At 41.0% G+C, this 13,260-nt stretch overlaps 1 protein-coding gene across 3 annotated transcripts in view; it reads right to left on the bottom strand.

Annotated features, from left to right (window-relative positions):
* LOC111571797 (arginyl-tRNA--protein transferase 1) overlaps positions 1–13,260 on the bottom strand; it is a 57,702-nt gene that overhangs the window by 19,760 nt on the left and 24,682 nt on the right. For all 3 annotated transcript variants that reach the window (XM_023275154.3, XM_023275152.3, XM_023275153.3), the window contains 2 exons: positions 10,148–10,329; positions 5,560–5,659 (listed from right to left, as the gene is read on the bottom strand). In XM_023275154.3, the coding sequence (XP_023130922.1) occupies positions 5,560–5,659; positions 10,148–10,329 (282 nt within the window). The remainder of the gene's footprint in view (positions 1–5,559; positions 5,660–10,147; positions 10,330–13,260) is intronic.

Genomic DNA, 13,260 nt, shown 5'->3' with positions numbered 1-13,260 from the left:
CTGCCACTGCGTACCTGAAGAGGAGACGGGCTGTTTGAGGGCAGATTCATTACATTAATATATACTTCTGGTTATAGATTGCACCAAAGTGATTTTTAAAAAAAAATGTTTCTTTTTGTCCCAGCTATTGAAGTTATTACCCAGTAATTACTGAGAAAAAAAATGACGTGCATGAAAAAACTTTTTTGACTGGATCATTGTTTACCTTTGAAAAACATCTGCGTGCAGGTGTGTATGTGCGTGTCCTGAGAAAATGAGGTCCAGTCCGTGTGTTGGGAGGCGCTTTGTCATATCTAATTGATGTCATGTGAACTAAGCTCGTGCAGCAGGTGACAGAAAAGCCCGGAGGCACACACTGATTAAGGGAAACATTAGCATAGCAGCCACGGCCTGAAACCAACATCAAATTCTTTCATCAGTTGTATTCTAACATATTCTTCTACACAGTGGCTGACACCTGGATGGATTAATTTCAGGTCCACTGAATTCAAAAGCCTGGGCCGTGTGGAAAACTGCTGGCCGTTGCTAGAGAACTGACCGGCTCCCTGACAGTGTTTGTTGTTTGTGAGTGAGGAGGAGTTGAGTTGAAAGGGAACGGAGGTGCAGCTGCCGCAAAAGGGCTCTTTAAAAAGTCAGAGCAGTACCGCCAGGAAACGAATAATCCTTTTTTATCTTGCCTCCTTTTCTCATTTGGCACACATTTTGTCACTCCTTTTTTTTCTTCTCCATCTGTCCTCTTCCTCCTCTTTTCACTCATTTTACTCACTTCTTCTTTCTTCTTCTCTGTGGAAAATTTAATGGTTTCCTGGGCTCAGAGCGAGACATTCTTTCACTGTGAACAATAATAACAAGAGTAAGAGCCACTTCATGTAACTCTCTCACTCCCTCACCAAGAGGATATAACTGGGCATTCTGTCTATGTGTATATTCTGTAAGTGTGTGTGTGTGCGTATGTGTGCCACACTTGAATAGCGCTCGAAATGTTAAGACCAGGTACTAGATTGGTAAAGCCAAGTGGGTGAACGCCTCATTTGCTATCATCAAAGTCTGCTTATTCAGAACTTACACAGACAAGTGCCTGGGCATACATCTGCAAAGAAATGGAAAAACGCTACAATATGGCACGGATCTACTCTTTGTTTTGGCCAAAGTAAGAAGTGAAATTCTATAAAATGAAAATTAACAGAACACCTTGCAAGCTGCTGAAGCTGGACTGTGCAATTACTAGAGAAAAAGGAACACAATAATGTGAGAAACACCTATGAGCTGGTGTGTACATTAATGCATGTTTATGGTTTTAACAGATATCATAAATCCTAATTCAGAGTTGAACTCAGTCACAGGCATTTAAGAAACTCTCTAAATTAAGGCAGCATCCAGATACAATCCTAGTAAAAAAAAAAAAAAAAAGGCAGAATTTGACTATGCAGTGACAGGCTTTTTGTTAATGAAGACTGACAAAATCTGAAGCCTGCATTACCCTTTCACTGGATGCACACTACCAGTCGAAAGTTTGGACACAGCTTCTCATTCAGTACTTTTTATTTATTTGTATTATTTTCTACATAGATTAATATTGAAGATTAACACTTTTTGTTTACGACATAATTCCATATGTATTCTTTTATAGTTTCGATGTCTTTAGTATTAACCTACAATGTAAAAAATTATTTAATAAAAATCATTGAATGAGAAGGCGTGTCCAAAGTTTTGACTGGTAGTGTACACTTTCGGTGTTCACATTTGACCACAACCCATCCAAACAAGTTGGAAATACACTGCATAACATTTCACGCTTACATCATCAAGCCAGAGAATTTAGCTCTCTACTCCACAAAGACTCTGTGAGTCTGACTAAAGTCACAAGAGGCGGATAATTCAGAAGACTGTTAGCTTCAACACATGAGAGGCATCATGAAAAAAGAAGAGTGGCAGAAGGGCCAAGACCTTTGGTCTCATTTAGCCTCCGACAGCTTCACCTTCTGCTCTCTACAGCTCAACATCAGAGGGATGGAGAGGGCAAGGGAGGGCCAAAGGACCAGGGACAGGAGCCAGGGGCAGGATGTCACGTCAAATCCTGAACCCACCAGCCAAACCAGTAAGACTCTGTGGGACGCTCAGTCCCAGCTTTGAGAACAAAGGAGAGGGTCTGACACTGGCCAGGCAGCCCCCTGTTCCTGGCTGGACTCCAAGTCTTCTAGGATCCTTTAAGGCTGCCCTAAAGGACCATGCCCAGCCTTTGGCAATGCTAAGAACTTTTCAACCCACCTCACATGGAGCTGTTCCCCTGCGCATGCAGAATGTGACCTAGCAATAAAAGACTCTCCTCCCACCTGAGAACTCAAGAATACTCCAAAATGGAAACACAGAAGTTTATGGCCTTACACAAACAAATCCATACAACCACGAGGATGTCATGACCGGGTGGGACAGACAAAAGAACAGCTCAGGTAGAGGCTCAAGAAAGTGTTACCTTAGTAACAGTCTTAAACTGCAGAATGTCTCTGAACACTATATAGAGGCATCATAAAAAAGCCTTTCACAATGCTGCTGGTGTCAGTTACATAAACAATGCAGTTCTATTGTTCTTCTGGGAATGAGAGTACTGTGTTAGCAACTATGTGAAATATCAGAGGAGAAACTGTTTTCAGATTCCTTTAACGTTCCTTTCAGCATTATGTATTAAATAAGCCCTTTAAATCTTTCACCAACATTCAGGTCATGTAGTGATTAACATAGATATTGAAATCACAGATCTCAAGTTTAAAGTTTACGTACTTGGCACTGTCAGACCTTTCTCAAAACCTTTCCATTCCACGTTAAAATCATGAAACAATAAACAACTAAATGTATTCTTTTCCCTTAGTTTTAAGCTCAGTTAGTGTTGTTTCCAAATGGAGGAGAAGAAATGTTTTTAAAAGTATCCACATTAGTGTGTATATGGTTTCAGAAAATGATGGGTACAGAGAGTTCCTAGAAGAAGTGGTAAGGGGAAAGGAGGGGTAAGGTGGGTAAAATGGAGAGAGGGAGTGGTGTTCAAGGGCCTTGAGTGGTGTCCAGCAGGGTTCAAGTGCTTGGTGTTTTGGTTCTTAAAGAAGCAAGAAGCAGGACTCAGATCCAGAAACGCAGCAAACCTTCAACACAATAACAGTGGAGTTTTGGGGCTCCCCATCTTAGTGCCTTGAACAATTCCACAGTATGTCTGTGCATTAATGAATTACTTAGGCTCATATGCAAATCAGACAATAGAGCGAGACAACGTGCATGTGCTAAGAGTGTGTGTTTCTGTGGGTTGTGAGAGCCCAAAGGTGGGAACTGGGCAACCTTCTCACCCTTGTTCTGTGTTCTTCCCCAAGGGTAAAATAGGAAGAAGTGGGGAGGTTGTGAACAAGACGCTGCAATGGCAAACACACAAGAGCAGATATGGGGGTTGGGGTAGTAAATACCAGTGCAAGGAGGGGTTAGGTGCTGTGGTAACCAAGTTCTCAGACAAACGCTGTGATCAACATTCAACACACATACTCACACACATAAACAGAGCAAACACACTCACATGCATTCCATACACAGACTCCCAAAGTGAGAAATTGGGCAAAGCACTATCCAAAGCAAGATGTAAATGGATAAAAAAAGATGTGGCACATTGCCATAATCCCCAACAAGACATCAGTCTCCCATGGGCAAGAACAAGCTCTGGGAACATCTGAATGAAATGACAGAGAAATAGAGGAATTAGTAGATGAATGAGAGAAAGAGGGAATGAATGGTAAATCTTGGCTAAACTAATGGACTTGGAAAGACAGCCTTCTTTCACCTTTATCCTGAAACTATAGATCTTTAAGAGGTGTTTGGTGTGAATGTGAGCAAGTTTGTGAGTAATGTACCTGGTGTGATGATGAATGTGCACATACATTATGAATTTGTGTTTAAAGTTTCTACAGCACATCAACTGCAGTGTAAAAATAAGTATATATCTGTGGAAGTGTGGGACACTCTTCTAGCTTCTGAGTTACAGTTGCTGTCACCAGTGTGACCTCTCCCTCAACCTCTAATGTCTTCTGCAGCCTTGTCCTCCTCTCTCCCTTATTTTCTCTCACAGTACCTCTATGGCTGTACTAGCACTCGTTATTAAATCGACATACTGAGTAAGAATCAGTTGCTCAGGTTTAATAATTTTGGTTCCATAAATATTTCACACTTTTTTACACTGTTCTTTGCATATTTAATATGGCCAACTTCAGTACGTACGAGAACATTTCAATGTTTTGCACCATAAATATTGCAGGTTATTCAAAACAGATCTTTTTCTCTACATACCCTTTTTTTTGCACTGCTCTTGCACATTCAATATTTGTTACCTCATTATGAATGGGTAGATGCAAGTATTGTGTGTGTTTAAATGAGCATATTCTGTAAATAAGTTAATAACTGCAGCAGGTAGTGACACAGTGAAGTAAGAATTTCATTGCACTGATAATTTATTATTGCATATGGGAATGTCTTTGAATCTTTAAATAACTTATGCCTGACATTAGACAAGAGTGAAAACAGAATAAAGTCAAACTAGCATTTAGAACATGCATTTGTTCAGTTTAATACACAAGCCCAAGCAAGCTATGTGTTTGAATGTGTGATTTGTCGCAAGAGAACCTTGGCCTTTAATTTGCTTTGCACTTTCTGAGAAACATTCTGCAGTGTGTCTTTGGAGGTGGCCTGTGACCCACCCATCCAATTAGAGGTAAGAAATGATACTGGTATTTCTTGTGCTTTTTCAAAAAACATCAACTTTTCATTGGGTAGGCAAGACAAACCTGGCTGAAATACCTTAAAAACTAAAGCTGGTAAAAAAAGATAAAAACATACTTAGGCTCCTGTTGTTTCCTTTTTAACCTGATGAATTAATATGCAAGTAATAAGAGGAATGGACCACTGTGGTCACTGCCCTAAGAGGTGAAGACCAGCTCAGGGAGGACAGTGATAGATGGAGGAACAGAACACAACAAGAATGTGGGAGGAGGCGTGTCATGACATTGACCTGATGTGCCATAAAACAGATGAACTGAACTTCTGTCCCACACACGTGATAATGGCACAACACAGGGCAGACTAACTTGCATATACACAGAGATTAACACAGACATCTCATGCAAAATGGTTGTGCACATCAATCATTTTACTTTTAAGATGGAGAAGAGCAACACAAATGTAGATGTGTTGCCATCAAGTTTATTTAAGGGCAGGGACAGCATTACAACATAGCAATAGTTTGCACAGTGAATGTGATATTGCATTTACACTGCCGGGCATATATTTGTACCTTGCGCAACAAGCATCAAGTGATGCAACAGTCCTTTTAATCTTTTGCTAAAGGTTTTAAATATTAAAATGTAATACTGGCATATTACCATGAAAAAATCTTTAAACTGATTGAAATGTGTTTGAACATATTTTTATCCAAGTATCATATATGTAGGTAATTTACGCTACTAGTGTGAAGTTAAAAAGGTGCTAAACATGAGAAATGTGTTGTACATGTCCATGTGAGATAATGTAACATACCTTGTACCGCATCTTGGGGCAGGAGTGAATGTAAAAGCCCAGGTAGTAGTAGGACAGTTTGGGGGACTGTTTCTGCAGCTGCCTGGTGAAAGCGATCTCCCTGTGGTAGGAAACACACAAACACACCTTTTCTTAGAGGTACTGTAGGCGCTTTCAAGCTTTCAGAAACATCACGTGTGTGCGGTTTGGTGTTACTGATTCTTTAGCCGATAGCTCACTCTAGCACAACTTTCTCTTTTTCAGTCAGTCCTTGGTGGAGATGCTGCACTGCACTGCAACTGTGTGTCAAATCTCACATGATGCAGTATCACACCTCACAATGTACATAGCAGTTTTGGTGTCAGTTTAAAGAATTATATCGTACACAGTATAATTAATTCTTCTAAGTGAAAGGAAAGTTAATGTATGCTAATGATAAGTAGTTTGCATTACGATTTAGTAGCAAATGTATGCATATGTAGTTAAGACTGTATGAGCTCCATCACAGGGATAGCCACACAATAACCCCGGAATTGGTGAAGAGGACAGAGGTGATTTTCATCACTTAAAACAACAAGAGAGAAAAATTAAAGGTGAAGGGGAACACATTAACTCAATTTACTATAACTAAGTGTATACCAACTAACCCAAAATTAGTTTTTCTTAGAGGCTAGTTTATCAGCAGCATATAAATGAGGATATTAAGAAATAAAATTGGTACTAGCAGCTCTGAGTAGAGCAGTGCCCAAACTGAGGAAGTAAACACCCACACTCAAAAAGGCAGCTTTTCTTGGTCTCATGTCATTACACAAAAACAACTGCCTTCTCTCTATCGGCATTGAGCCCTGAGGCAAAAAGAAGGTGGTCAAAAAGGAGGGAGAGAGCGTGTAAAATAAAGATTTAGAACTTGGAGGATTTATACACCTTCTTCAAATACAGTAAATGTCTTCCCTGCTTTATTTTTCCCCAATAGTTTCTTCCTTAATTGCATCCTTTTACTGAAAGCCTATTTTCCCCTTTCCTTCTGCCGTTTCCTTCACTATTCCATAACTAAATTCCAGCTCCTCTTTTTTCTCCCTTTTTGTTTCACTCTTCCTTCCACCGCTCTGTGTTTCACCCGCTTCAGTGAAGGGGGAGAATTCCCTTTCTTACAATACTTAACAGACAGAGAGAGGAGGTCTTAAGAGGCCTTAAAATAAAATAGATGCACTGAAAAATAAGACATGGGACAAAGCAAGCCAATTGAGGGAGGGGGAGAAACTGGGAGAGAGAGAGCAGGAGGGGAATATAAAAGAGGAGGGTCAAGAAAGAGAAAGGGACGGAGAAGAGAGGCAGCTAGAGCGAGGTGCTAGAAGGTCACCCGCTTGCTGCCAGGTTCCTGGGTTCCCATCCCCTCACCACAAAAGGGCCCGGCAGGCCTGAATTGGGGGAGGGGGGTCAAGAGAGGCGAGGGGCCCATTCACAAAAAGCCATGCTCCCCCCTTCACTTGAGGCCTTCACACCCCCACCTCCACCCCCATGGCAGCAGCTTGAGTCCGCCATTATCCCCTCTTCAACCATCTGACACTCCAGCACAAGCCAATTATCAAGCCCTCTGCTCCTGCACAGTTTCCCTCATACTGATGTGCGCACACACACGCACACACACACAAAACGGGCCCACAATAGTGCATACCGTGAGGTGCTTACAGCAGCTTTGCATGCATGTGGAAACATTTCATTACCAAACACTACAAGAATACTGCTGATAGCCAGATGTAAAATGCAGAGTGAGCTACCGGTGGTGGAAAATGTACAGAAGCTTATTTAACTGCATCAGTGTATGAACAGAGTGTACATAAAAAACTACTAAATTCCCAAACTGGTATCAAGGATTGAGAAACAGGATTTTTTGAGGGATCAGTCCTCATTGTGCAATGCCCAATCCATTTTGAGCCTCTTGTTTTTCTGATCATAAACAGAAAAACTTTAACTGTATTCTTTTTTGGAAAAATTACACACACTGTACAAAATATTATATAAACTAATCAATGTAAATCTGCAATAAATTTGCTTAATCAACAGATCATTTAAATGATCTAAAAACTAAATCTAGTCTAATACTATTTTAATGTAGGCTTACCACAGTCTACGTTTGCATTCTACCACTTTATTATGTTCAAAAAAAATATACATGTCAAAAAAATGTCAGAATGGGTGCCTCATCAGTGAACACTGAATATTTTGGTTCAGGATCAGGGACAACACAACATAATCAGGACATCCCCATAAGAAAGTGATCCAGGTTGGACACCAGCTGTGTTTCCTACACACAGCGCCTCAGGAACCTCATTATGTGCCTCTTTTCTTCTCCTCCTTCTGTCCTCAGCGCCAATGGCAGACACAGCCTGCAAGAAATCTCTCAACATCCCCCTCTCCTGTTCTTACTGCTGAATAACACGCATGTACACATAGTGGTTCAAACACACAGCACTACATTTGTTTTTTATATTTTTCTAATGCCTAACATACATATTTAATCCCAGCTGTAACATGATCTAAAATCTACGTGTGCTTTTCAGAATGATGACTGGGCAAATATGTCCTACAAATCAGGGCTCTCACTGAGGTACTTGTGTAAAATTCAAGAGCTTTTCAATGACCTTTTGTCACTAAGAAAAAGCTGGGTTCTGTTACATATTCCACATGTAATTCCTCTGTGAGTTTTAAAATGCTGTGGAGTGCACTTGAACATGGCTGAACAGCCGATGTTCCAATCCAACTTGGCTTGCTGTGGAGAAGGAACACCAGCGAATGTAATGAATATTTGCATTAGAGGGTTTGCGGAGGGGGCAGACACATGCATTCTGTACAGTAAGTTTTGGATGGAGCCCGCCAGGCCAAGCAGACTAGGGAGTGTCCAGGCCTGATCAAAGGCCTGAGCTCTGGTGTCTGTAAACAAGTAGGAGGATTTCAGTCCTGCTGGATCCCTTTTCCAAGGCCTCCTCCACACACCGAGCACTCTGTGTTACTCTTGGAGTCAGACTCTTAGAATAATAAGTGATGGGGGACTGTGTTCTTAGGATGGTCAGGGTGTTCCTTCTATATGAGCAGAGCCTGTCTGTGCTAACTGCTTAGGTGATTTAGTGTATGATTACACATACACACACGAATAACCACTCACAACTCACATTCTGACACCTGTACGCACCAACTTTGAAGTGTAGATCACCAAGTCCCCCACATCTGGGCAGAAATATTTTAAAAAGCCTTTCTCACATTATTGGGTTACATTTTACAGGAAACGCCAGATATGTGTGCTTGTAGAATATATATGCGTGTGTGTGTTCTCTTATTTCATCTTGGAGGAGAAAACTGTCGTCAGCTGAACCACAAACAGAGCACTGCCTCAACCAATCAAGTGTGAAGAAAGAAGTATTTTCCCGACCTAAAGTCATATGGCACTTATAGTATACAGTTCTAAAGATAAAACTTGGAAGGAGCAGAAAAGCTCAAGAATCAGGGAGAGGGCGGGTTAAGAGGAGGGCAAATATTAGAGAATGGAAAAGGAGGAAGAATCAAAGAAAGAACAAAGACATTAGGCAAGCAAGAACAAAGGAAGCAAATGATCAATAATGACAGGCAGAGCAATTTCTCTCTTAAACGGAGCTACGTGTTGCATTTCACAAATCGTTACACTTGCAATTTGAAGACAGACTGCAATATAATTGCTATAAATAATCTACATACTGCGTAGGCTGTAATGGCCTCTACATCACAGTTTGCATAATGTAGCATTGAATTATATTTCACAGGGAATCAGCTTAACTGATCTACAGAAAACTGAGGATTGTTCATTATCAAACTATAGCATCCTCTTTGTTACAGAAAGCAACTAAAATATGGTTCTGATTTTATGAAACTAGCAGAGTATCTGATGGTTGATTCCACACCAATATGCCATCAACAATCACCACCCATGGGAGGAAACTAAGTGCATTACTCAACTACTGTACATAAGAACACCTTTGAGTTAATTGTACTTTACTTTCCATTTTCTGCTACTTGATACTTGTACTCCACTACAATTCAGAAATGAATACTGTACTTGTTTTGCCATTGTTTAACATCTGAATCACTAATGGCTTCACATTTATGAGAGGGACCACAGCATTTTTTCAGCATTTTGATTTTTTACTAAATCTTGTTTGAGCAAATTACGCATATATGGCCATTTTTTTAATTTGACATGTAGAATAAAATTATTTTGATAGAATATCACAATTTCAAACTTAGATTTAATTAATTTTCCAGACAAAACTGAAAGTCACACGTGAGTAGCTCAAGGCTCATTGAAAATCGGACTATTCTTTCTGTTGTGACAAACTGTGTAATTTTGGTGATTTTTTTAACGTAATAGACCGTTCATGTTTTTGTACTTTTACTTAAAAATATATCTAAAGGCAGAACTTCCACCTGTAACACAGTATCTCTACATTGTGGAACTGGTACTTGATGAAGTACAACACTGAGCACTTATTCCACCATTGCCCCCACCATTTTTGAAACTATAAAAACTTTTTTTTCAGAATAACAGAAAAGAAATGATGTGATTTGTTTGGAAACTAACCTGAGAGCAGAGTAGGAGCCCAAAGACAGTGAGGCAAAGTCTGGGTGGTAGTACAAGTAGACAGAGGACACACAAGTAGGCAGAATATCAATCACTCCCACTGCCACAATGCGCCCATCCAGCCAGTACTGCTGGTGGAAGGAGCCGTAGCCCACCTCAGGCCCATCTGGAGAATATTCGGCCTGGAGAAGGCAAAGAGAGAAAACAGTGAGACAAGGTGGTCATTGGTCAAAACAAAGGTAGCACTCTTGTGTGCAGTATAGTTTGTATGTAAAACGTATAAATCACAGTGGAATAAGAATGTGGTATTTAATAGGAATTTTTTTTTTTTTTTTACTTTCTTGCACTGATCCACATTGTGTGTCTTGTACACACACACACACACACACACACACACACACACACACACACACACACACACACACACACACACACACACACACACACACACACACACACACACACACACACACACACACACACACACCTGTAAGATGGTGTATTATAACCCATGGTTTTCCCTGCCAGGCCTCACGCATTATGTGTGGGGGTGTACAGTAGCCTCACGTTCAGCCTGCTAATGGCTCCCAAATGTGGAGTGAAAGCAGGAGCAGGGTGGAGCTGGGGCTTGGAGGGCGGGGGGGGGGGGGGACTGGCCACAGAAACACTCCAGGAGAGGACTTTTTAATAAAAAGACCCTGCATGAGCAAAATCCATTTCACCAGGCGGTGGTGGAGTGTTGCCAAGCTTTCTACGTCTGCGCTCTCCATGTGGCATAAAAGAATGTGGGTGTAGGTGTGCGCCCGCATGTTTGAGGCAACCCCATTAATAAAAGTTAAGTTTCTGACACACATCGGGTTTCTCATAGGGATCCGCATGCTGGGTTTTTCAATCAAGTCACTTGACTGCTTTTATCACAGAGGCTTAGACTAGAGGCTGGGGGTTGGGGTTAAAAGTCACATTAAGCTGAGGTACTGGCTTATGTTTGTGTATGTGTGTGTGTTTCTTCAGTGCACCAGTAACAGGATCCTACTCCTTCACCAACATTCATCTGGACGCAGTTAAGCATTGCAGACGTTGCGAGTTATCACAACACTGAGAGCTAGAGCACTAATCCAGAGCACCACTGGGCCTGCACTCTGACCAAATTAAACCTGACCAAATAGAAACAAAGCACATCCACACACACACAGTCCCTGCAGCTCAGTGACCCCAGATGGCTGACGGTTTTCTTAAGTAGAGCTGGTAATGAAAATAAAGTTATATCCCTCCAGGCCAGGCCCTTGGACACCCAGGTCTGATTACTTTACTGACACAATGTATACCAGAGTCCATTTATTTTTGTGTGGAAGTGTATGTCCATAGCTTTGTAGAAAGAGATGATTAAACAGTCTGAATGCTGCTCCACATCAGAGACTATATGATATGAGATACAGATGATGAGGGTTTCTGACTTTGACAGACTGACTAGCAGGAAAAAAAGAGGGAAGATTTAAAAATAAAACTGAACATTTATGTGAAGAGCAGCTGGGGAAGTTGAAGGGTGACAGGCACCACATCTGGATCAAGCACAACGCTCTGTGCAGTTATGTGTGTGTATGTGTCCAATGCCGGAGGAACTGTCTCTCTGTGTAAGCAGGCAGTCTGTTATTTCTTGGCACCAGTTCCCCCAGTAACACTGGAGGCTTTGTCAGAGGCCCTGCTCTGTCATTTAGAAGCTGTAAGTAAAAGGAAAGAGCACGACGTGATTTTCCTTACCCCACTTCGAGTATACATGCTTGAACACATTTGTGCGAATGTGAAAGCTGGTGCAAGAGAAGTTAATGGCTGTCGCAGTTTGCATGCTTGTTTAAAAGTCCATGTTGTGTTCAAGGCCAGTCTTGTCTGACTGACCTGTGCACCACCTCAAACGACAGCTTAATGGTTGTGTCCTTGCCACTGTGACAACAATCTAAACATTCATTTGAACACTTTAAACCACCCCAGAGCTTCCCCAGCAGCCCCAAATCGCTCTCATATGGCCTACATACAAGGCCGCGTGAGCAGCATGCTCCAAAAAGCCAGGAGGTGGTGTACTGCGTGTTTGTTTCAATCTGCTTAGAGACACATTTGGGTAGATTTTGCTGTTGCAAAACAACAGGATTATGTGAATTTGCCAAGGACAAGAAACTAATATTTAAAATTGTATTTTAGACACTTCTGTTTCTCATTAAAGTTGTTTGCATTCACTGTATTCCTAATCCGACCAAATCCCATCCAAATACTATCCTGAGTTGTCCCAAATGATGACACAGAAAGGAGAAGAAAGGAACAGACTTTACTTGCAAGGTCAGACAAAGTTTGTAGCAACAATAGAAAAATGTCACAGATGCCTAAATATTTTAAAACACCTTGTTAAATAACAGGGTTTTGGCAATTATTGATTATCCTTTTTATGTGGTTAAAATATTATATAATCCACATAGTGTTTTGAGGACATAAAAAATGTGAAACTTGTGGTGTGTGACTTCATATAGGTTTATTCAGTTTATTTGCTATAAATAAACCACATATTACACCTATTAATTGCTTTTGGATGGAAATCAATGAGTAAAGCCTTTAACTTCAATTCCGTGCGAATCTACAACCCTGAGCTGTTAGCCCTACTGTAGCAATGATGCTGTTATGATTCTGGCGCCGACCAACAACAGATGTCTAACAAACACATTGTAACCTCTCTCCTTTCACTAACAAATGCGCATCCACCCACAACCATACAAGATCAAGTCCTGCAAGCAAGCAGTGTGTAGCATAGCTCCCCACTGTCAGTATACAAAGATTACATTTAATGTCTCCCATGTTGTAAAGAAAAAGTTAAGTATACTTTACTGGCTATCTCATTTAGAGTTCTGCTGCTGACTTTTGTTTTTTTGTTTGCAGCTCAGCCATATACAGTGGGGTCAGTGTGTTCACTACTATGGTATGTCAGCTGGTGCAATCCCTGCTGATGTGTATCTCTGTTTCTTTAATGAAAATTCTTATTCCCTTCCCCTGAGGGAGTCTCTGCAGGTAAAAAACACAGATGACCAAAACACAGAGAGATTGCAAGAGTGTTTCAGAGGACTTAATGCCCA

The sequence above is a fragment of the Amphiprion ocellaris genome, chromosome 16, assembly GCF_022539595.1.
Source record: "Amphiprion ocellaris isolate individual 3 ecotype Okinawa chromosome 16, ASM2253959v1, whole genome shotgun sequence".
Lineage (NCBI taxonomy): Eukaryota > Metazoa > Chordata > Actinopteri > Pomacentridae > Amphiprion > Amphiprion ocellaris.
Note: the sequence above shows the minus strand (reverse complement) of the source record. Positions and strands in the feature narration are given on the sequence as shown.